Source organism: Etheostoma cragini, chromosome 23 (assembly GCF_013103735.1).
Source record: "Etheostoma cragini isolate CJK2018 chromosome 23, CSU_Ecrag_1.0, whole genome shotgun sequence".
NCBI lineage: Eukaryota > Metazoa > Chordata > Actinopteri > Perciformes > Percidae > Etheostoma > Etheostoma cragini.
Window position 1 is genome coordinate 11,112,510 of NC_048429.1, and position 23,967 is coordinate 11,136,476.

At 40.1% G+C, this 23,967-nt stretch overlaps 1 protein-coding gene across 1 annotated transcript; it reads left to right on the forward strand.

Annotated features, from left to right (window-relative positions):
* Positions 1 to 7,714: 7,714 nt before the first annotated feature.
* Positions 7,715 to 19,141, forward strand: tmem168a (transmembrane protein 168a). The gene is made up of 6 exons (XM_034863780.1): positions 7,715 to 7,805; positions 8,378 to 9,340; positions 9,483 to 9,758; positions 12,613 to 12,755; positions 15,640 to 15,917; positions 18,368 to 19,141. The coding sequence occupies exons 2-6, from the start codon at positions 8,507 to 8,509 to the stop codon at positions 18,916 to 18,918; spliced, it is 2,082 nt and encodes a 693-aa protein (XP_034719671.1). The 5' UTR covers positions 7,715 to 7,805; positions 8,378 to 8,506; the 3' UTR covers positions 18,919 to 19,141.
* Positions 19,142 to 23,967: the final 4,826 nt, after the last annotated feature.

Consider the following 23,967-nt stretch of genomic DNA (forward strand, 5'->3'; position numbering starts at 1 on the left):
TGCATTTTAGAAGTCATTTTCAGGCCAACAGGGCATCCCTCTCTCTTTATGTCTGTGCTCTTATTACTGCTCTAATGATGCATGAAAGTGGTTAACTCACTCACCTTGACATTGTGTAAGCGCATGTATATGTTGGCCGTATTAAAGATGGAGAGAGTGAGCCAATAATTTGAAAAGCAAGATGCGAGTGTCTGTGTGTGACACAAGAAAAGAGTGTGTGATGGAGAGAGAAAGAGAGATGATAAGTACTGCACCTATCTTCCGTCTAGCTGCACTCTGAGCAGTGAATCATCAAGTGGTGCACAGAAGGTGTAACCCCAACTCTGCCACTAGTCGTGGATGACACATTTACTGCAGCATTTTCATACAGATTGCACTCAAATTCAAAAAACAACAATTTGGGTAAGCCATGTCTCTAACAATAAACATACGTTTTCTTTGGTCATTTGTTTGCAGATATTGTGTACTATTAGTTTGGCTTCTTCCAGACAAATACACTAACCATATTCATCAATAGTCCTGAGAATGACTCCAACCCTCTTCCCACCATGAAAATCCTGCGTGAGTGTCAACACTTGTTACTTACACTTATAAATATATGAGTCACTCATTGCTCAGTTCCCCCACATCAGATGATCAGGCAAACAGCATTTCTTGTGAAGGTTTGTGTAACAGTGGAGTGGGGAGAACTACGGGAGTAACTGCAAGCGTCAACGGTGTTGCATTTTTCTTTCAGTAATACATGACAGAATGTTATATTTGTGTGCCACTGGCAGCAGGATGCCTGAATCTGCTCACCTAGTTAGAGTCATTTTGAGCATCTACTGTATTCTAATGAGAGTCTCCAGCCAAGCTAGCGTCTCTGTGAGAATTGTACTTAGCGACACTTTGAGCTAAATGCTAACGTCAGCATGCAAACAAATGCAGTAACACAGTAACTCACAGTAACAATCCTTACACAATGTGTAGCAGGTTGGATGTTTACCATGTTCACTATTTTTGTTTAGCCTTTTAGCATGCTAACAATTAATAATAATATTAATAATTAATTAATAATTAATAATAATTAAGCAAATGTATTTTTTAATACCATATACCTATTTTAGCCAATCAGTTGTGATGATTTGCTACTTGTCTTTGTTATAGTGTATAGTGTATATTTGTCTTTGTTATAGTGACAAGACAAAATTAGCAATCTGAATGTGGTAGACATATTATATTGTACTATTTTCTGAGATTTTAACAGTTACTGAAACATTAAAATAATTGGGTTTGTAGCTACAATTAGCATTGAACACAGTGTGCAACTATTTTTCATAAATAAAATATTGAATCTGAAGATGACACTACATAAAAAGTTAAGAAATAAAAAGTCATTAGAATTCATCCTCTCTTGACCTTAAATATCTGTCGCAAATTTCAATGCAGCATTGTCAAGTGTTGTTAGCCGAAACTTCACTGCTTCAGTGGCCAGATTCTCTGTACAAATGAAATGTACAAGAGTCTGGTAGAACCAAGGTAGGTACGGCCAACCAACATTGTCATCCTCAGAGCCGCTAGTGTAACTAAAAATAAAATAATTTAAAAAGGCATTTTGTTGGACAAAATGTAACTTAACATTACAATTTGTGATGCTGTAGATTACATTGCATTATCTTACATTTCAGCACTGTGATGAATCCTCTCTATTTCCCAGCCTTCAGCCCCCTTTCATCCTCTCTTTCTGTTATCAAGGTTGGAGTCAGTAGGTTTTTGGCTGGCAGACTGGCCAACAGATGCTGATTTGTTAAACCTGAGAAAGCACAGTGAGACTCCAATTCTCTGGCATACTTTCCTCTGCAAGCCCACTTTGTGCTGGTGTGGGTGTACTGCAGAACAGAGTGGAGGGAGATCAAATGGCCAAATCTTTGTCTCATATCCATCTGCCGAGAGGAGGCGAGCGCAACTGGACTGCGTTAACACTTGACAAACTGCTGAGTAATCCAGCCAAATCACAACACAAGCACATTAAAGCTCGCCAATAGAGGTAGAAGTCAAATCCCTCATTCGTGAAGCAGTGTGTGCTTAAGAAACAACGCCATTATCATCAGCACGGCTGATCACGGATTGAAAATCCATTCAGCGGAGGTGCACAGGCAACTTCAAGGGAGTGTATGGTATTTCTCACAATGGCACAAACAGATTAATTATTTCAATCGTGATTTTTGCCTCGTCAACACAATAAATGAATCTGACTTTTCATTGTTGCAGCTCAGTGGGACTGAACATATGGGGTTATTAAAAAGTCATTGCGGATGAGAGCCTGGATGGCTCAGTTGGTAAAGCGGGCGCCCATGTATAGAGGATTTCTCATGGATTTGACTCCGACCTGCGGCCAATTGCTGCATGTCATTGCCCCCTCTCTCTCTCCCCTTTCATGTTGTTGTCCTATCAAAATAAAGGCCTAAAATGCCCCAAAAATATCTTTAAAAAAAGTAATTGCGGCTTCACTCTGCGTTTTCAGGAAAAGGACTAAATTAGATTGGTAATGTATGATTGCCCTTAACTGGTCATTGTATTCAAAGTTCAAGTTCATAGAGAAGCAGTATTTCTTTACTTTTCAGGTGGCAGCTAATATCAAGCTGAGAGCGTTAATAGAGAGCTACTAACAAGTCTTCCCTTTCTTTTCTTATAAACCTCTTAGTAAAGAATATTCACATATGAAATCCTGTTTCATCCAAATTATTTCCTCATCTTCTGTAACTGTCACATGATGAAGACATCTTCTCTGTGTGTCTCATCTTCACTGCTGGCATCAGGGGATGAAGCAGCGTAATAGCTGTTTGAATGGATCCTTGCAAAATGACACAACGTCTTGGCAGATGAGACACTGTCCTTGTCCCGCGTAGATTGTTTGCCTTTTGAGTAGGAAGTGACTGTGAGTGGTGAATTTTACTTTCTATAAGCATTAATCAGCAGAGGGGGATTTATTTGTACATCCTCTCAGTGCAATACAGATGTGCCTCCTGTCTGCCCAGAAAGAAAGAAAGTCCCAGGCCCTTACGAATATTGCTTTTAGGAGAAGGAAGGAACATTACTATAACTGTTTTCCTTTTTCTGCATTACCCTTTGTCTTCTTGTTCCTATTCTCTCTTTGTCTCTGTCATAATGTCTTTGGCACTTCCATCCGATAAAGCTTTAGAAGAACGTTTGCTTCCCCTTCAGAAGACGGAAAAGTCAACAAGTTTTGTGGCCTTCTCTGCTTATATTCCTTCTGTCTCTTCCTCATCAACGTCTTTACCCATTACTTTCAAACCAAAGTGACATGCATTTATTTCCAAGATTCATTTCCGCCCCTGATGGATATACTAAGCACTGGTCGGCTTTTGATTTAGGCTTCCAATGCTGTCTGCCTCTCCTAACATCCACTTTGGGTGCAGCGCTTCATCACGTTGATTTCTCTGAAGATGAAACTGTGATTGAACAGACCTCTCCTGGCGGCCGTATGTCTTGCACTGTAACCGCACATAAAAGAGGACGCTGATGCACCATATCACCGGATTGGCAAACGACGTGAGGCTAACGAACCGATGCACCTTAGAATGCATGACCTACATTCAAAGATGACTCTTTTCTGTAAAATTACTTCTATTTCAACTCCTCTGAACCAAAATCTGCACAGTCGAGATGAAGGATGCAGAAACCTAGTGTGTAATTAGGTGGCTACATCTCAGATATTTGCTCGGTGATGCTTACAAAGTCTGATAGATAAAAATCCCAAGTGACCCAAAGAGTAGAAATAGATTTGTTTTTTTTTCATTTTGTCCTCCACTCTTTGAAGGCTTTTCAAATCACAGCTCATGTTTTTGCACAGGACTCTTTGTACTTGGATGATTCTACAGCAAGTGATTTGCTTCAGATGCCAGCATTCAGTAACAAATGCAAGAAGCAGTGAGTCCTCTATGTAATGAACTTACTAAGGCTGTCGAGGTTAGGGTGGGGAATATTTGTAGTGTGTTCAACCTTCCCTAACTTCAGCCTTAAAAGTATTTTCTGTACCCAAACTGTAGTGAACAGCTTCTGAATACTGATTTGACATTAGAATACAAATGTAAATTAATATTTATGATTCAGGCTGGCAATAGTATGTTTGTGTGTGTGTGTGTGTGTGTGTGTGTGTGTTTGTGTGTGTGTTTGAATTTGCCAGTGTTGCACAGTCAGACACATGCAGGTGGTGTGGAGGTGTGTCTAAAATCAGAATGAAGGTAGCCTCTGCATAATTCAGATTAACCTGTCTCCTTTAGTCTCCATATCCCTCTCCTCTCTCTCTCTCTTACTCTCACTCGTATCCTCATGTAACCTTCCTCATTTTAAATGTGACTCTCTCTCTTCCTCTCCCTCTCTGTATGTCTGTTTGTGTATTTATGAAGACCTTTCAGCGTTTTAACCTTCTCGAGATCTGCACCATTCATGATCAGGCTGTGTGCCCTTCTCCTTAGGGATAGCTCAGTATACCGGACCGTCACACACACCACAGTTTGGGGAAATTATTTGAACACTGGATTCCTCAATTATGCATGAATGCAACAGGCCCTAATTAAATACATGTGGTGACTTCTTCTTCATATTACTTATCTTTATCTTTATCCGGTAATCATGGATGTTGGAAGGAATTAACAGAACTCTAATGACTTCTTGGTTATCATCAACTAAAAGCTTCTATTAGTAGCTGCCTTATCGTTATGAAGAAAGCTTCTCTTTGAGTGTGATGTTATCCACCTGCTTTATATCTCAGTGGACATACATTTACACACATATTGTAGACCTCTTCTTTTGTGAATAAAGTTGCAACTCCTGGTGTGTGTGCACAGCACTGGTGTATCTATAGATTCATTGTGATCTTGGGACCAAAGAAACTACATTTCGATGTTACCAACAGTCATGGCACTGTAATCCTCCTGCATAGTTGTAATAGGGATTGGATTTGGATCATCCAATCAGCTCTACTCTGACTCTCTTTAAAAGCATTACAGGCATACACACGTGTGTAACTGCACCACAAAATCCTATCCCAAGAGGAAACTGACATTGTTGTCCAGGAAGTGCAGGAGTTGCTCCATCTGATTGGTATTATTGCTATTTGTTACATTCCCTGTCCATTTCTGTGTTAAAGACATTAATTTCCAAACAGGAACAGGCAGAAAAGAAGTGTGAATTTTACACAATGAAATTGCTGCCTATCTTCTACAACATCACAGCTCTTGGTTTGGCTTGATTTTACACAAGCTTTCATTGAGCAATATTTTCTGTTGGACAAAAAAAACAACGTTCTTTTTGTGTTGTTGCACTCAGTATTCTCCATACAAACTGAATTTTTTTTTTTTTTTCTGGTAAATTAAAATTTAAAGATTGTTGTTTAAGAAAAATGTATTGTATATCATTGTGCATTTCAGTGTTTACATCTTATTCTCAGCCATAAACATTGTATGAAAAGAGGGCTGTGAGCATATGCAGTCAAGGGGGCTAAGACACTGTGTTCCCAGTTATGTCAACATCTGATCAAAGCAGCATACTCACACTGATACACACGCATGCACGCATACACACACACACACACACACACACACACACACTTAGAAAAGCACAAGCATAAAAAATGCAGACCCATGCATGCATTGGGTTGCTTTGGTAGACCCTCAGGGTATTGAGTAAGCCTGCTTCTTGATGTTCCCCTGATCGTTACATTTATCACACTGAATCAGTAGAAAATCCTAAATAAACCTTTTAACAGGCTTCTCCTCAGTAATGCAGTAAATAGGCTTCTGATCTGAGAGGCCAATGGGTTTATTTCGGTCTACAAAGCCCATGATACAGGTTTTTGTGGTGTGAGTTGCAGGATTGGAGCAAGTAAAAGGTTTATCATTGGCAGGAATATACAGTCACAAACAGGAGTTTTACTATTATGAACCTTTCACAGATAATTTCAGAGCCAACTTGATTCATCCGGATGCTACTCCTGACACAGTGAGTTTTTTTTATAATAACACTGATAATAATAATAGCAACAAAGCATTATGTTTTAAAGCTTCATCCACTCAAAACAGGTATTTTATCAACAATATATTCCAGGCAATTCCTTTTTACCAAAAAATATCAGTAGTGTAGTCAAACCAAAACTCAGCATTTATGACTTATTTTGTACATTTCTAAAATGTTGATTCATGAATATTGTATTTCCTTAGTAAAATCATGAGATTTCTTTAATCTTTAATCAAAAATATCACAACTAAAGCCAGTAATAACGTATAAAAAGAAAATGATTAATTGACTGTCCAGAACTTGATGGTCTTCACCATTAACTTCAATGTGCCTTTGTCAAAGACATTTTGACATGTACAGTAACAGCCAAAAAAGCACACGTGTAATCAATGTCATTCATTTTTCTTAAAACAAGGCAAGATTTAGGGCTTTGGTGTGTATGCTGGCTCACTGAGCAGAGCCCTTGTTATTATTACTAGTTCCACATGCATTTCCTGCAACGATAAGGAACAATGTCTGCTGTAAAAAATAAAGTTAAACATCCCATGACATGGTGTCCTTTGGATGCTTTTATATAGACTTTAGTGGTCCCCTAATACCATATCTGAAGTCTCTTTCCAAAAATTCAGCCTTGGTGCAGAATTACAGCAGGGAGGTAACCTTGCCCCTCATGACCCCATAAGGGGCAAGACTCCAGATCGGATAATCTGAGCTTTCATTTTCTCAAAGGTAGAGCAGGATACCGAGGGCTCGGTTTACATCTATCGCCATTTCTAGCCACTGGGGGACCATAGGCAGGCTAGGGGAACGCATATTAATAGTAAAAAAAAAACTCATAAAGTGAAATTCACGTAAATTTTAGTGAAAGTCCATTACATTCACACCATTCTCATAAGAGTATCAGCTCAACAAAACTCACTCTGTGTTTCTCAGTATGGCTATGTTCAGAAGATTGTTGCATCCGGTGACTTCCCCACACAGAGTGAAGATACCTTTTCTAGAGTCCAAGTAATGAGCTTACTTTAAGATCCATTCCGTCATTCACCTCCGTGTGGCTTTTAATCAGCAGAAAAACAGGAATTTTTCCGCCCCACTAAACAGCAAATAGAGTGATGAACTTGTCACAATCTATTGAACATGTAAAAAGACTTCCTTTGTGCTGGAAAATGTAGACAGTGCTATTAGAAGTTAACACTTGCAAAATGACAATTTTTGTTTCAAAATATTATGAACGTGCCTGCCAATATAATACCAACATAATTTTATGTTTCATATGAATCTGTTTTTTTTTTAACAAAAGCAAATTAAAAATGCAAAGCAATTAAAGTGTGATTATTAAGTACAGCAGCAGCTGCAGTTTATCATCACATATTCCATAAACATTATAACAATCTATGTTACTTTAGGCTACACCCAAACAGTATCGGCAAATATATCAGTAAGCTATTCTGATTAGCCTACTGTTCATACAGCATAATTTCTTCACGTGAAATCAACAACGCAGGATGTTATAAAACTGGAGGAAGCCTCATCAAAAGAAAAACACTTTAATCTTTCTGGCACCGCACTAATGGTGGACCGAGTTAACGCTTTTTGAGTTTGTAGGCCTACTGCTTGGTCAAGTGAAGTTTTCGATGATTCGTGTTTAAAATTACAGGCGATATATTTCTTTAACTGTCTATGGATAGTCCCAGCCTGAAAAGCGAATGCTTGAGTGTTTTGACACTTACGAGATGCCGTACTTTGGACTCCGGAAGCATAGCTGCTGTCATCCAAACAAACAACATGTAAGCAAAATTTTGACAATAAACACATTTCCCTACTATTCATTTATCAGAGTTCTCACTTGACCGTTTGCGCAAGGGCTTCTACTTGTTCTTTTGACAGTTAAAGACACAGCATTAACACCTGAACCGGGAAGTTAGCTAACCGTTAACGAAAAGTCAGCAGGTAGGCTATGCAAGTTAGCAAACTTCCCGATTTGCCACATCGTCACAAACTGACAGCAGGGCCGCAGTTTAATGTGGTTAAAACGCTGCTAAGCAAATTTATAAGTTTATCTCTGTTGTTTTGCTGCTTATTTTGTTTTAGCCATATTATTAAAATTATCATAACGTATAGCCAACGATATCATAACGTTAGCCAATGTGTATCCTCACATTAAGCCCTTTTATAAGGTCAGTCATTTGTAAATATTGTAAAAACCGGTTTTAAAACAAGAATGAAGCTCACAACAGCATTAACTAAAATTCGTCTGGAGCTAAGTAGCGAAGAAGTGTCACATATAGGCCTATATTTTGGTTTGGATGATTAATGGACACGGTTACTTGAGTAACTCTACATTTTGAATTGTTCACAGGGGCTGATTTTCGAGAATGTCATCAAGAGACGTAGCTAGTCCTTCATTTGCAAAAGTGTGCAAGTCTAGAGAAGGTGACTGGAAGAAGTTGACTGTATTTGGTTAAGTTTTTTTTTTTTCAAATCAGCCATGGCTCGGGAAGAAGAGGAAGAAGAGCTTACAGGAGATGAACCCAAGAAGGTGGACATGTTTACATCGGTGAATTGCCTGGGTTACCTGTCCAGCGTCAACCTCCTTGTGGCGGTATGCGTTGGCATGTACGTACGCTGGGAGGTGACAAGTGAACCGATGATTCTGGTCATCTTCATCCTGGGCCTCTTTGTCATGGGGATAGCCAGCATCCTCCATTACTACTTTGCTATGGGGAAGGCCAGTCAGAGCTTGTTCCATTTGTGGTTTGGCTTTTTGCTCGGCCTTCAGTGCTTCCTCAACAGCCCTGCCTTGAATTTAAATGTCAAGGAACTGGTAGCCAACTATCTACTGTTAGCCAGTGTAATCATGAAAGCAGTATGGGCTTTAACTGAGAGAATATGCAGCTCCATCCGTTACAAACCCAAAATGCTAACATCAACTGAGCTACTGGACCTCCTGGGATTTGGCATTGCCAGCACTACCATGCTTCTTCACAAGTCAGTGGCCATAATAGGCTTGGTTGTGGCCCTGGGGGCTCTCATGGTGGACCTAAGGATGAAATCCCTCCTGGCCTTGCCTAACCTTGTCAGTTTTGCCTTGGTTACTTCTCTGGTGTTTTTCCAGGCCTTAGACATTTCAGCCAACCCGTATGCTTTAGGCTGCTACATGGGCAGGCTGCTGTGCGAGCCTGTTCTAGATGTTTACTTCAGTGTGCTGGGGTCCAGCGAGCGCTGGATACCAGTGCTCTCCCTGGGGTGGCTGTGGAGGATGCTGTCCCTGCTGCCACTGAGTCTGACTGAGTTGGCCTTTTTCGTCCTGGCTGCATTAAAGGTACACTTAAGCAAAAAACTGACATTTCCATTATGTAAATCTTTAGGGCCTGACTTATACAAATGCCGATACAGTGTTTTGTATTTCTTAGTAAAAAATTGTAAGGCTGTGTTTAATGACGTTTTTCTCTTGTCTTACTTAGCTTGGCCACTTGGAGCTCTGGTATCTGGTGATCCCGGGCTTCTGCCTGTTTGGCCTTTTCTGGTCCATCTGCCACATAATTCTGCTGATGACAATATGGGGCTTCCACTCCAAGTTGAGTGAATGTCAGAAGGCCTGGCGGGCCCAGCGATCCAGAAGCCGGAGTCTCGACAAAGTCATGGCCTCCAGGGGCATCCGACACTTCTGCCTAATTTCAGAACGACTGGTGTTCTTTAGTATGCTGTCAACGGTCATACTGGCGGCTGTGTCCTGGCAGGTAGGATACACCTAAAGAGATTACTGCTACTTAAACTCATCCGAAATGTGGAAACTATTACAGCCAAGTTTGCAAAAGAGCTAAAGATACTAAAGATGAAAAGGCATTCACTGTCCTATTGTTGTTGTTTTTTATGCAAACATCATCATAGTCATATCATATAACAATTACATATAAACTCTGTAGAGAGATGCTAGTGGCGGTGTGTAGTTAGTAGTTGCTCCCCAAGCGGAGGCACTTCTGCTCTCACGCGGAACCAATTTAATTAGTACTTTAATATCCCTATCTACTTGCATAAAGAGCAGCAATAACTTATTTATCATTAATAGACGTTTACCTTGTAAGAGGCTCATGGACCTGAGTCGTAATTTAAGATCTGCACGTTGTTGATGTCAGTTACATATTTGTATGAGAAAGTGGGAGCTCTCTGCACTCGCATATGAGACAGTTAGTGTTAAGCTCTAGGTTTGTGATGTTGTGTATCTTTTTATTTGCCTGTGCTGTTGAAGTACAGTATCATATATGGTCAACCACCTAAATCTACTTAACTTACACACACACATCAAATAATGGCAACATCAGTACAATTTAACAAAGTCTCAGCTGTATTTATACACAGCCCTTGGAACTAACCAGAGACCAAGAGGGGTTGATTTAACTCCATGCAAATGTTTAAGGATATACAATAATTGGTTGTGTTACATTGGACGCAATGCTTTCATTGAATTTATATAGAAGTTGTTGTTATTGGTAATATTGTATGTATTATATCTTTGAAAAAACTGTGTACAAAGAAGTTCACTACCGGTCAAAGGTTTGGGGTCACTTAGAAATTTCCAATTCACTCCATTAAAGACAGAATACCAGCTGAGATCAGTTGCATTGCTTTTTACCCACGGCAGCAGTTTTTCAGATTACATTATGTGCTTACATAATTGTAAAAGGGTTTTCCAATGTTTTCTCAGTTAGTTTTTTTTTTTTTAAATTATGTCAGATTTGTAAACAGAATGTGGCTTTGGAACATTGGATGAATGGTTGCCGATAATGTGCCATGTAGATGTTGCATTAAAGATCGGCCACCCACCCAGATCAGCTGGTATTCTTTATATAATGGAGTGGAATGGAAATTTGTAATTGACCCCAAAATTTTGACCGGTAGTGTACATTTGAGTACATCAGCGTAGATCAGCTGAAGAGAGGAATAGTGCCTTTGTGCAATTGCATAGAAACAACCTTTCTAACCGGGAGTCAGTTGTGAATGCAACGCTGTTAAGTGCAGAGCTGCTCATAAACATCCCCGACTCCCTTAGCTTGGGGTCGACTACTGCAAATCAATTCTCAATTTGTGAGAACCACTACTGGATTGCATTATATTGAAAACTCCTCATTTTACACTGTATTGTGCTTTCTCTGCTTATAATACTGTATTCAGACATCAGAGAATATAGTATAATACATTTTGGATACACAACTTCATAAAAGTTCAATGAGTGAGGTTAACAAATTTCAATATGTAACGCAGTTCAATATATTCTGCAAACTCAAGTGTGGTTCCGCTTGATGTGCAGGTATTGATTTGCATACTCTGATACATTGCCATGCTATGAACTCAGAGTAGCTTTTTTAAGGATGCTGAATTGCTAAATTGCATTGCATATCATCACATTGATTCAAATGGTTTTCAAATGAAAACAAATTCCTTGTTGAACCGTAGGCAAATGAAAGGAAATCCTTTCCAACCTACTTTTATTGAACAAATTGAACATTGATTTGAATTTTCAGTATAAAGCAGCACAAAAAAAAAATTCTATCGCAATATGACGTAGCCTTTCGCAATATGTATATTGCGGCAGTTAATATTGCCATGATTAAAAAACGATATATTGTGCATCCCTAGTAGGCAGTAAACCTGTAGGCACAGTTTTGGTGATTTGCAGTTAAGGTTTCTAGACACGATTTGACACCAGAAAAACAAGAATCAGGATCCTAAAAGCAGTGATGTGGTGGAGGGTATACACAGGTATAAGGTGTACCCTACCAACCTTTTACCTGGTGGTTTACAGGATTCCCACCTATTAACCAAAAAGTCATTGGAATATTTAGATGAGTAGTCCCATTTCCTCCTCAGTAACCTGCCCATCTACTCAGTAGTAAGCCTACCTTATCATCTCCCTCACTACACCAATACCTACCACTACTGCCTACAACAGGTTTCAAGTAACATGAGGGATCTCAAGATTAATAACAGGATAAAAAACTACAAATGTTCTGATTTTCAATTTTTTCAGACTTTCCTCTAAACTTTTTTTTTTTGGGGGGATTTACTGGATAATTTGATTTTTTGATAATAATCCAACCAAAACGAGGACAAAGTTGGTTTAACTGGTCTCAACTTAAGCAAAGGACAACAGCTAGTCCAAAAGTACAAAAAGACTGGTGCATGCATGCGTGACAGAGCGTGCATGTGTTAGAGACCGCGTGTGAGCGTGTTACATTTAGCTTGTTGTTTAAAAAAAAAAAAAAAAAGACACTCTAAATAGATGACAAGATGACAGAATTATAATAGTTTTATTGTACCAACCCGAGTCAACCCAAAAAGTGCAGGCTCATACTCTGCAGTAGATATTCTATTTGAACGGATCCTTGTGATGTATGTTTAGGCTGCTGTGGTACACTGCTTTGTGTCTCCATTTATTTAGGTCCTGTCATGTTTTGTCCTGCGATAATAACACTGTTAGTTCCGTATTGTATAACTGTCTTGCTAGGTGTCATCCCCAATTAGCTGGGTCTGATTGTTTCAAAACAAGCTGTAAGTGATGAATGAAAGTGACTCTGGTTCTTTTGCTTTCTGCAGCCCTCCAACGGCCTTTTTCTCAGTGCTCTGCTGGTGGTGCTGCCTTTGGAGTCTCTGACCCATGGCTTGTTCCACGAGCTGGGCAGCTGCCTTGGGGGAACTTGTGTTGGCTACGCCCTGGTAATACCTACTGCTTACTGCAGGTACTGAACATTGAGGAGACACCGCAAAATAAAGATGCATACAGACTTACACAGACTTAAACAAAAAGTAGCCGTAGCAGTGAACGCCACAATTTCTCATACTCAAGGTTACGTCTTTAAATTGCTTTTTTTCTCTAAGAGTCGAAAAGCCAAAGATATTATATTTAAAATGAAAAAAATCAAAGAACAGCAAGGAGGGTCTGTTGGCCTAGGACTTCAAGACACTTTCTATGTATTCATAACATCTCTTGTTGGAATCTGACTAGGAATCTCTGTTAAATGCCATCCACTATCTCTCTACTTTATAATAAAGGCCAAAATCCCCCCTTAAAGCTTGAAAACACCCACAATTAACAGAGAAATAGAAAATAATATCCTTTCATTTGAAAGTAAAAAGGTTTGACATTTTTGCTTGACATAAACGATCAATTATCAAAATTGTTGTAATTTTATTTTCTGTTAATTAGGTCTGCAACTAACAATTATGTTTATTGTGAAGTGATCTTCTAATACATTTAATTGTCTTCTTGTCTGTATAATGTCAGTTAATTGTAGAAAATGCCTGTCACTATTCCATAAAGCCCAAGGTGTTGTCCTCAGGACTGTTTGACAAAAAGTCCAAAACCCAAATATATACAGTTTACTATAACATAACACAAAGGAAATACAAATCCTCACAAATCATAAAGAAAATTTTGTGTTTTTGCTGCAAAAAAAACTTTGATTAATAGATTATTAAAAAAACTGCGGATCAGCTAATTAGTCTGTTAATTAGTCAGCTAACAGTCTGTTTATATTTTCAGCACTACTGTCTAGTGACTAAATTAGTAAGTTTCAGAGCTATTGAATGTTTTATATTTGTTCTAGGTATCTGTCAGTAACAAGTATAACAGCTTATCACAACACAAATAGACTACACAGCAGCAAAAAAACACCCCTCGTATCTATCATATCTTCTTTACTAACATAAACACACACTGGAGCGCCTTTGCCCCAAGTCGAAGCCTTTCATGGCATCCCAGGCGCTGGTAAATATGATCACTCATTCCAACTCCCACCTCAGTTAACACAAAACCAACTGGATAAATAGGCCAATAACTATGCATAAACATGCTGCTAATGTTTGGGCCCTTAAGGGATTATTCCAGTGCTCTCTCCACAGAATACTAAGTTGTTCAGCTGGAGCAGTTAGCCATTACCTGCCGCTGCTTCTGCTGCCTCTCCCAGTGCCCTCTTAGTTGGCCAAGCATTTTTTGGAATAGACTACGTAGTTTTGATGATGCCGACACGTCTCCCCCTCCTAAACGGCAAGAGCTAGCCATCAGTTATACATTAGTGTCTCCATCTTCAAGAGCCCCTCGGAGGTCTTGAAATCTGGTACCCTGAAGATTTCGGGCAGGTTTTTTATGTTTATGGCCACTCTGTATATTGAACCTTTTCTCTGAAAGTTAGATTTTCCATTCAGAGGGGATGCCCGACTTAGTGTTTAACTCCAGGGGATTTTGGATGCAAGCCCATGTCCTGTTGGAGCTGTAGACGCTCTGTATGCGAGGCCGTATGTGCCGGGTCCATAGGGAGGACTTAGAGCCTGATGAGAATGCAACGGTGTATAATGGGCTGTTTGATGGCTGCAGATCATGTTTTCACAATGACAAGAGCCCCACAGGGAGATGAGAGAGATAGGGGTGAGAAGGGGAGGCACGTAGGGTAAAACTGGGAGGGTGACGGGGAGAAAACACAAGGAGAAGGCTGAGGTTATAAACAGTAAGGAGGGGTGGTGGTAAAAAAAAAAAGAAAAAAACTAAAAGGAGCAAAGGAAGGTGAGGAATTGTGAAGGAGGGATGGCGCTCTGAGAGAGATATGGAGAAAAGGACAGGATTTTTTTTAAGGATGAAAGAGAGACTGTAACAGGGGAAGATGGAGTTTGAATTCTCAAACTACAAGCCTTCACTCCCCTGGGCGCATTGAGATCTGAAAAGATTAGATGGGTTTAGGTGAACGGCGAGCTTGGCAAGCCATGCAGAGGTTGCAGCATATCATATTCTGACTAAGTTTAGCGTATCTTTATAAAAGGCGTTAATGTTATGCCAAAAATGGTGTCTTTACTTCAATATATGAAGAATATTGTCTGTTTATCTTACTCTCCAAACCGGCACACAAGAATATAAAATGGAAAGCTAGCTTAACACAAAGAGTGTCTGCAATGAGACTTTTTTCTCCTCAACGTGAGGTCCGAGGTGATAATGGGTCCACAGGATAATGTGATGGCAGTGTCAAGCAGATGTCTTTAAGAGTGAAAAATGGCTTTGCCATCTGATTGGTCATGAATAACATCAAGTCTAGAGATGGAAAGTAAATGTATGGCTGCACTGAGTAGCTGCTTGCCTTGACGTTGTGTGTGCACCCTCTAGTTATCATCCACTTGTTATTATCAGTCACACACACCTTTTATAAAATCACTTTGCCCTCAACAACCTTAATTCTCATTCTCATTTTCTTGAGACCCTGTTTAATTGTCCTCTCTGTACCCCCTCTTTTTTTTGCCATTTTCATACTTTCCTTTCATTCTTGACTCTCTTTAAATCCCTGAGGCTAATGTCATTTCCTTAAACAGTGATCCACTCTCCCATCTCCTTTTCCCAATCTCTTCTCATCGTCTGTCCTCTGTCACTTCTCTCCCGGTGATGCAGACTGCTACTCCTCCACTCATCCTCTGCTCTCTCCTCTCCCTGCTGTGTCAAACTATCAACTTCTCACTCATTCATCTCTCGTTTGCTTGCGCCCTGTCTCCCCGCGTCTGACAAGCCAGCTAACTTGAATCTCCCTCGGAGTAGATTTTAAAAGAATGTTCTCTCACATGCTCTCATCTCTCTCTTCCATCCAGTGCTGATGGCCAGCCCACTCTCCTACCACCTGAGCAGGTACAACAGCTGAACCTGCGCTCAACAGGTATGCTGAACAACGTGCAGCGCCTATTCTCCCACCACATGATCCAGACGTTTGGTTGTGACTACTCCACCAGTGGTGTCACGCTGGAGGCCCTGGAGACAAAGTTACGCAACTTTCTGGAGCTTTGTACAGCAGACGGGCCCCATCACGACACCTATCTGATTTTCTACAGTGGGCACACGCACAAAGGCACTGGGGCTTGGGCTCTGGCTGGTAAGATCCTCACACAAAAAAAATATAATTTCCTTCTTGGAAAATTATCAGTCTACACAGTTAAATCTTCTCTCTTATGCACTCGTTTAATTTCTGTGAATGTATTAGGGATGCAATCTTGAAACATAGACGGGTAATCTTAATGGTTGTTTCAGCTATTTTTTCCATTTGACTGCAATACCAATGTGCTTATCATTCTAGGCAAGGCAATTTTATTTACATAGTATTTTCATTCCAGGTAAACTCAATGCGTCTTAAATTAATACGTAAGATTACAATAAATTAATACGTAAGATTACAATACTCTTACATTCTACTCTTCCAAACTCCATTGCTACCAGCAGTAGAAGTGACATATTATTACAGGGGTTTCCAACCAGAGATATTTTTACTGCAGGGGGAACTCAACAGTTCCTGAGAGTATGTAGAAAGATTGTAGCTATGATTAATATATATATTTACACACACACATATTAAGTGAGGTGCAACAGCTGAACATAACATGCTGAGATCGAGAGTGTGTGAAACAGTTCTAAAGTTGAAATTGTTAGTGTAAAATAATAGAAAAATGGCTGAAATGTCTATCTGTTGTAGTAGTAAAATGCAAATTTGAACCAACTTGACCTAAACATTGACAGTTCAAATGAATAAAGAAATACTGTAACATGACCACTTTTGCCAAACCAAACATAAACCAAAATTAATGAATCAAATTTTGGACGTGACGGGTGGAGTCCATGAAGGGAGGAGTGGAGATCATGGGACAGAGCTGTAGAGTTACATCAGACAAAAAAGGTTGTAGACCCCTGGAACATTACACGATAACAGCTGACTGACAGCTGACACTGCTTTATAAATATGCATCATGATTTATTATTGAACATTGCATGTTCCAAATATCTTAATTCACTAAAGGAGATGAGCACAGTGACTTTAACTTTCATGTCGAACAAAACAAAGTTATTTTAGCATTTGCTGTTGCATTCTTTCACAGCAGATTTATCTATTAGAGCACCCAGCAGGATGACGAGAACCACTCCGTTGCCTCAAATAAAAACTGTATTTGTAAACATCGGAAAAATTAAATTTGCCGTGGTCAATCATTGCAATTAAATGCGAGTTGGATATCAGTTTAATCTCTTAAAAGTTGGCTTGTAGTTGACACAAAGGAATAGTTTGTAATTAACTAAAGACTCAGAGTTCAATACAACACACATTTGAAACCAAAAATGGTAATGTATTTACTGCAGAGCTGCTGGCGGATGGCATTAGGTAGATCTTGTATTCTCCCCGCAAACTGGATTTGTATTACAGTCTGATTTCCATTCTTTTCATTTCCCCTCCTCTGTCAATCAGAGTCCGATTTGCACAGATCAGACGGGTAAGCCAACAGAGTCAAAATTGCTGTGAAGGACTCTGCACAGAACTTTTTGTTCCAGTAGAGAAGATTCTGTGAAGGTTTCAGACGGTCTGTTGTGACACGAGCATTCCCTCCGCAGAAATGAGAATCACAGCAGGTTAACGCGGTGTCAGCTCCAGCGCCTCTGTTCAGAGATGACTTGACACATTATCTTCCCGCGTGCCGCTGCAAACAAGAAGAAGTAGAATCCCCATTGAAAAGATAATCACTTCCTGTGTCACCATCCTGAAGGGACGTGTTTGGTGGATAATTGCATGCGTTTTGAAAAAGTGCGCTTGTTTAGGCAGAAATCCAGACAGTCACAGATTTCAAGGTGTGTTTCTGTGGCCAGTCCTAAATTAAACAGTCATCCATGACAGAAGTTTGTCTTTTCTCTGTGTATTACAGTGGATACACCCCATTCAGTAATGTGACAGCGGTGTCTCTGAATTGGCTTGTTGTAGACAAGTCCAAATATAAATTGGTCCTTGGTGGAGTTGCTCTGTGGCCAAGAATATGGGTCATTTTTTTCCACAGCTCTTGTTTACTTACCTTGCACTTTTCTTGCAGCAAAGGATAATTTTGAGGGAACAGAAATAATTTCGGTACATCTGTTGGCGAGGTACTACAGCTCTGATCTTTGTACTTTGGATCTGCCATCAGGAAAACAGCATTTGTGCAATGTGTGTGGTTGTGATGACAGCAGTTAGACAGTCCCGCAAGTGAAAGTTGACAGGTTTGATCCCTGCATCCTGTGTCCTGTTGAAATGTCCTTGAACACGACATTGACCCCATAACCACCAAACTTGTCTATAGAGAGATATACGGTGGTGAAGAGTTTTAGATATTTAAAAACATTTAAAAAATGCAAATATATGGTTCATAAAGACCTTTTAATATACAAAACATAGGGATACAATGGTTTATCATTCTCTCCCTTCCTTTTCCCCTCTTTTTGTCCCTCACCACTACCTCGCTGTACTTGTCGTTCTCTATTTGTCCTTCTATCACTCCCTCCCCCCATCTCACTATCTATCCTCCTCTCCTGCAGGAGGTGAGAGCCTCCACATGGCACAGTTGCTGGAGTTGTGGAAGGAGAAGAACGCCGGTCACTTCTCCCGTCTCATCCTCGTCTTGGACACTGAAAACTCCCTCCCCTGGGTGAAGGAGATACGCAGGGTGGACGGCATCTATGTAGCCGTGCAGGGCGCTGAGCTGTCCGCCACCCGGATGGACCCAGAGGCTGGAGACACCCCCCTCCTCGGGGACTTCACTTCCGAATGGGTGGAGTTCAACTGCAACCCAGACAGCGACACCCAGTGGTCAGAAAAGGGAAGGACTGTGACGGCCGCATACGGTGTCTCCAAACGCTGGAGTGACTACACGCTTCACCTGCCCACTGGAAGTGATGTGGCCAAGCATTGGAAGACACACTTTCCAAAGGTTACATATCCCATGGTGCACCTCTCCAACTGGTGTTGCGGCCTCCACCTGTTCTGGTTATGTAGTGTGTTTCTGCGCTGCTTCAGGAGATGTAAACTAGCTTGGTTCCCACCATCTGTACTGGACACCGGGCAGGGCATTAAACTGGTGCACTCTTAGATAATGAGGGAAGATGACATGTACATTTTGACTCTGTTAGTCTGGTAGCTGAGCAGGAAGTGCTTATAGAAAGGAAAAATTATTTTATACACAAAAACGCATACAGGTTCAACTCCTCCCAAATGTATTTCTACATGTTTAATTGCTTTGTTGCAGAATAGCAGTAATTTCATAGCAAAACACCAGTTTAATATTATATTGTATAACCCAAAATGAGGGAGTGGAAAAACATATAAAATAACTTCTTTTAATGGTAAGATATTCCGCAATTACAGTGGATGAATCCACATGAAGTAAAAAAAAAAAACGTATAGCTTCTTAAAATATGATAAAAAGACCAAATTGTGTTTGGTTTTTTTGGGACCGTGTGATATTGTGTTTTTGAATACTATTTTGCCATTATTATAATTATTTCTATGGGAAGCTTTTCTGGTTTGATATTATTTTCAAGATGATAGTGCCTTACAGTGCCTTAAGGATGGATGTGGGATCATCTTTAATGGGGATGCCTGTTTTTTATATATATACATAGAATGTATATCCTTGCCTTGAGTCTTATTTACATCTGGGGTTTCAGCTTACACTTTCAACGTGTGAGAAGGGATTGGCTCAGTGTCTTCCTAAAGTCTTTCAACAGGACAGACAAAAACATTGACTGTTGTGGGACTGAACTCCGTGACCCAGCGTACGGGACTGTCTAACCACAAGGCCAACCTTCCACTCTTGCTGTGGAATGTTTTCCTCGTCACTTTCAAACATTTCAGATATGCATTTATTCCTAAATTGAACCAAGACAGATGCATCTGCTGTGAGACAGTGAATAATCTCTAGACACTGGCCCTATATTGTCCTCCATCCTCTTTATTTACACAAATTAATTCAAGTTGAAGAAGTCTTTTGCTCTGTACAAACGCAGCACATTCAGGTTTTCTAGCCGTTGTCCTTGCCACGCTGTGAAAAAGTGATGTGTCATGCAAAACGACAAATCAAGAAGCAGCCAATGCTTTTTATTGGTGCACTGACCTTAACAAGTCATATTGACCATCCTTTATTTCCTACTTTATTAGCTGTGTTGGATCCCTCTCCCACACAACCCTAAACTCTGGAGTGGATTGCTGCCTTAAAGCGTGTGCTACTGGGACTTTTCCAAGAGGTCAAGTTAGGGCTGGGCCATATGACGATGTATGTCGTCAAAACGATTAAAGTTCTATTGCATATATTTTTTCAATATAGTTTCTATCCTTGATGTAAAAAAAAAAAAAAAGCATCCAAACTGCATTACATTCTGATACTTGCATTTCATGTTCATTGCAATTACGTTCTTAATAAAATGAGAAAATACTCAATACCTTTCATTTGTCAACTTTTTAATTCATACAGGAGTTTACAAAAATAGCCTTCATCATGTGGTTCTTTCATCTATACAGTACTTAATTGAATTAGCAGAAACATGCTACATCATGATATATATGGTAATTGAGATAAAAGGACCTACAGTATATCAGGATAGAAAACTTTGGCCATATCGTCCTGCCCTGGGTCAAGTGGTGTTTTCCACATGTTAATTCCTCTTGTGCCTCATTTCAGTTATGCCTGACAGTATCAAAAATAAAGTTGGATATAAACCGGTTTAAACGTTGCTTTCTCATGTATGTAGTTGTATGAGGAGGGAACATAAATACAAATGAGTTTATTAACAGTACATGGAAATGGAAGAGAAAAAAGGGGGATAAAAAGGAGAAAGCAAGACATGGTGGTAGACAATCAGTCTGGCTCATTTAACATGGCTGGCTGTAGAAACGCTAGCTTTGCTTGGCAAATGTTAGGAGTGTGACCTGAGTGTGAAGGGGAAATGAAACGATACGCAACATGGCATACTATCTCTGAGGGATTTGTTCACTATGCTTTCACCCCGGTTAGTCCAGGTGCCTGGCTGGACATGTGTCCGAGACGCTGCTGGGTATTTCACTGGTCTCAGGAAGCAGGGCTGTGGCCTGGCTCATGCCTGAAGGCTGCTATTAGGCAGAGAGGAAGGTTTGGGGAAGACTTTGGAAAGACGAAGTTGACATTCGAAGCAACTTTTCACATCAGCTTTTATTTATTACACGTAACCTGGGAGAGCAGAAAAAAAAAATGGCATGAACCAGAGCAACCTTTCACCACTCTTAACGTGCTGTGCTTAGGTGCTGTAAATGTCAAACTGTTAGGCAGGTATGAGCTATTAAATGACTTTTCACAGTGGAAATTTGTAAAAAAAAAGAGATAAATGCTGTCTTGTGGGCATTATTTTCATTGCTGCAATGCCTGCCTACAAGCTGTGGTTATAGCTAAAGTCAGGGATTCATGTATATAACAGTTATATTAGATTACGGGCCGGATTCATCTCCTAAACTGGATTAGGTAATAAAAGAGTCAGCCGCCTCTGAGGCCCATGAGGATGTGCTGAGTCAGAGCCTGCCGCACACACTCTCAAACAAACCCATCAACTCAGATCCATGCATACGTTCAACCGCATACACACGTTCTCTACTGCCTTTCTTTCTCTACAGCTCTTGTATCTCCTCTGTGGGTAATTACAGCCTGTCATGGGGCATTACCTTCTAATACAGGCAAAGTGATGTGCCTGACGCTTGCCTGCAATTTATTTGGGGGAATAAATGTGCTTTTATAGCCCAAGTTGCATCTTAGCAAAGAGACTGGAGCAGCAAATGCATCGGCTGTTTCTTCAAAATGAATCTGAAGGGACTGTGTAGTGATGGGAGGGAGGGGCAATTTGTGCCTTTTTAAAAACTATTTTAACTTCCTTAAATCCTGTTTTTAGTCAGTTGTTTGGTGTTTAACCATTTGTCTATTCCCTTTTATGGATAAGGGTTTCTGAACTCTGAAGGAACGACTTAGTTTAATATGAGATAATTACCATTCTGTGATTTTCAAGCCTATTGAGCTTAGTGTGCTGCCATTTTCAACCTAGGCATCCCCCTTTACCAATCACCACTACAACTCAGTGAAATCAAGTGGGCGCACTTTTTAAGTTAAATGTGCTAGAACCAGTACTAGTTTCTCCTCGAGCAGTAGTAATAATGAGAGATTACCGATTCAGCAGCAGCAGCACCTTTTCAACTTGTGTGCCCTGTTTAACAGCAGGCCTGCTTGCTGTGGCTCGCTGTAGGTCTGACATTGAAATGTCAAAGCCATTATCTTAAATTACAAGGGTTGAGGATGCGCTTAGTGGCCGTTTAATCGTACAACACTCCCTACTGTATGCAGACAATGATTTGGAGGAGGAGGCTGCCAAAATCTGCCCACTCTCAGGCTTCAACATAGCACTTTCGTTCAGACCAACATGGCCATTTCATCTCCCAATAGTTTGCATCAGACACTACATTATTTGACGGGATCCTGCACACGATTAACTTCCTGTCAGGATGCCATTATGGATCTGTATCTTACTTATGGTTAACAAGAGATCAAAAATAAAATAAAAAACACGTCAATAATTTGACGTGTTGGTGAATGTGCTTATTTGCTTTCTTGCTGGGAATTAGAAGAGAAGATTATTACCTCTCATACTGCCTGTATGGTATGTAGCTGAAAAAGCTAACCTGGTTTTATCTACTTGGACAGTATATCTACAGTTGCCAGGCAACCACAGAGATCCCAAGAAGTTGCTGAACCTGGTCACGAAATAGCCATAAAACGACAAATTGTCATTTTTGCAGTCTGTTTTTTGTGAGTTTTAAACTAACAAGACATAAATAGTGAGCTTTAGAGGAGCTGGTTAGCAGATTGTGTTACAATTGGACAAGGAAAGAGGACTTGTTTCTGCTTATTTCCAAATTGTGCTAAGCTAACCAGCTGCCTGCAGCTACATATTTTTTCCAAAAATGTTGTTCTGTTGTAAAATGTCTGGTGCATATGAGCACCATCAGGCTGTTCCAGCTGGAATTAAGAACTACCTGGACTGGAAGGCAAAAGAGTTGATCCGATCAATATTCACTGTCAAGATAAGATGTATAGATTTTCATATTCAGAAACTGTATGTGTAGAGATTATTAATGGTTCAAGCATTGGAGTTACTCTGGGCAAGGATTTACGAGCTGATGCAGAAAGGGGGTAGGGCGAAGAAAACCTTGTAGCCTCAGTTATTACACATGCCGTCTTGTCAAGTGAAGGTCAAAATTATGGGAGGATAGAGGAATTAACTGTGTTTTGAGTTGGGGCCGGACACCTGGGCCACTTTGGCCTATTGTCGTCTTGGCCCCATTAACACATAAAACACATTCACTGTCTTATCTGGATGATAAAAAACAGGTTAATGCAGTATATAAATGCATGAAGGTGCAGCAAACATTGGAATCAGAATGTGAACAGATGTTGAAGAAATTCAGGGCCCATAAATCTTATCACATAATATGAGATGTGAGCAGGGCCTTGTTCATGTGTGTCATCAATATGAATTGTTAATTTTGAACTCATCCTCAGTCAAACTCAATTGCTCTGGATATTGGCTCTTGTAAGCAGCCAAATATACTTAATGTGAGCCAGATGATGCTGAGACACTTGATTCAATTAAAAATGTAAATCGGAGGCTAACAAGACTGTCTCACTGGGGGATCGGAGGTTTGGTAATTAGCTTTGTTGTCACAGTTGGGTTGAGATGGGAGAGGGCAAGGCTGAGCTAGGCTAGTGAGACAGATGAGTTTCCTATCCTGATCTCACAACTGAGGACCCCAGATGTAAGTCGAGTCAGCCAAAGCAGGCTTCTCCTGCTCGAGTGAAATATCTGTTCATGTCACCAGGGAGTTGGGTCTGGATGGTTGAAATTTTGCTGCACTGTTAACAGTTTAAATACTTGGACTGTGTCAAAAGGTTTTAAACATATTTTTTTCAGTGTTGCCTATTGAGCAACATCACATTTCATTGTGCAAGAAATTATTATTTACTCCCAATTACACGTTACATCTACATTAGTCCTTACTAAGAGGATTTCTCTGGGAAAAGTTGCATATACAACAACAACTCTTGACAAAGACTAGTTTGACATTTTGA

What these genes read in the sequence shown, in the direction of transcription:
- tmem168a (XM_034863780.1), top strand. Translation starts at nt 8,507, where the DNA reads ATGGCTCGGGAAGAAGAGGAAGAAGAGCTTACAGGAGATGAACCCAAG. An exon ending in TGGCGGCTGTGTCCTGGCAG is followed by an intron (nt 9,759 to 12,612) that starts GTAGGATACACC and finishes TGCTTTCTGCAG; the next exon opens with CCCTCCAACGGCCTTTTTCT. An exon ending in TGGGGCTTGGGCTCTGGCTG is followed by an intron (nt 15,918 to 18,367) that starts GTAAGATCCTCA and finishes CCTCTCCTGCAG; the next exon opens with GAGGTGAGAGCCTCCACATG.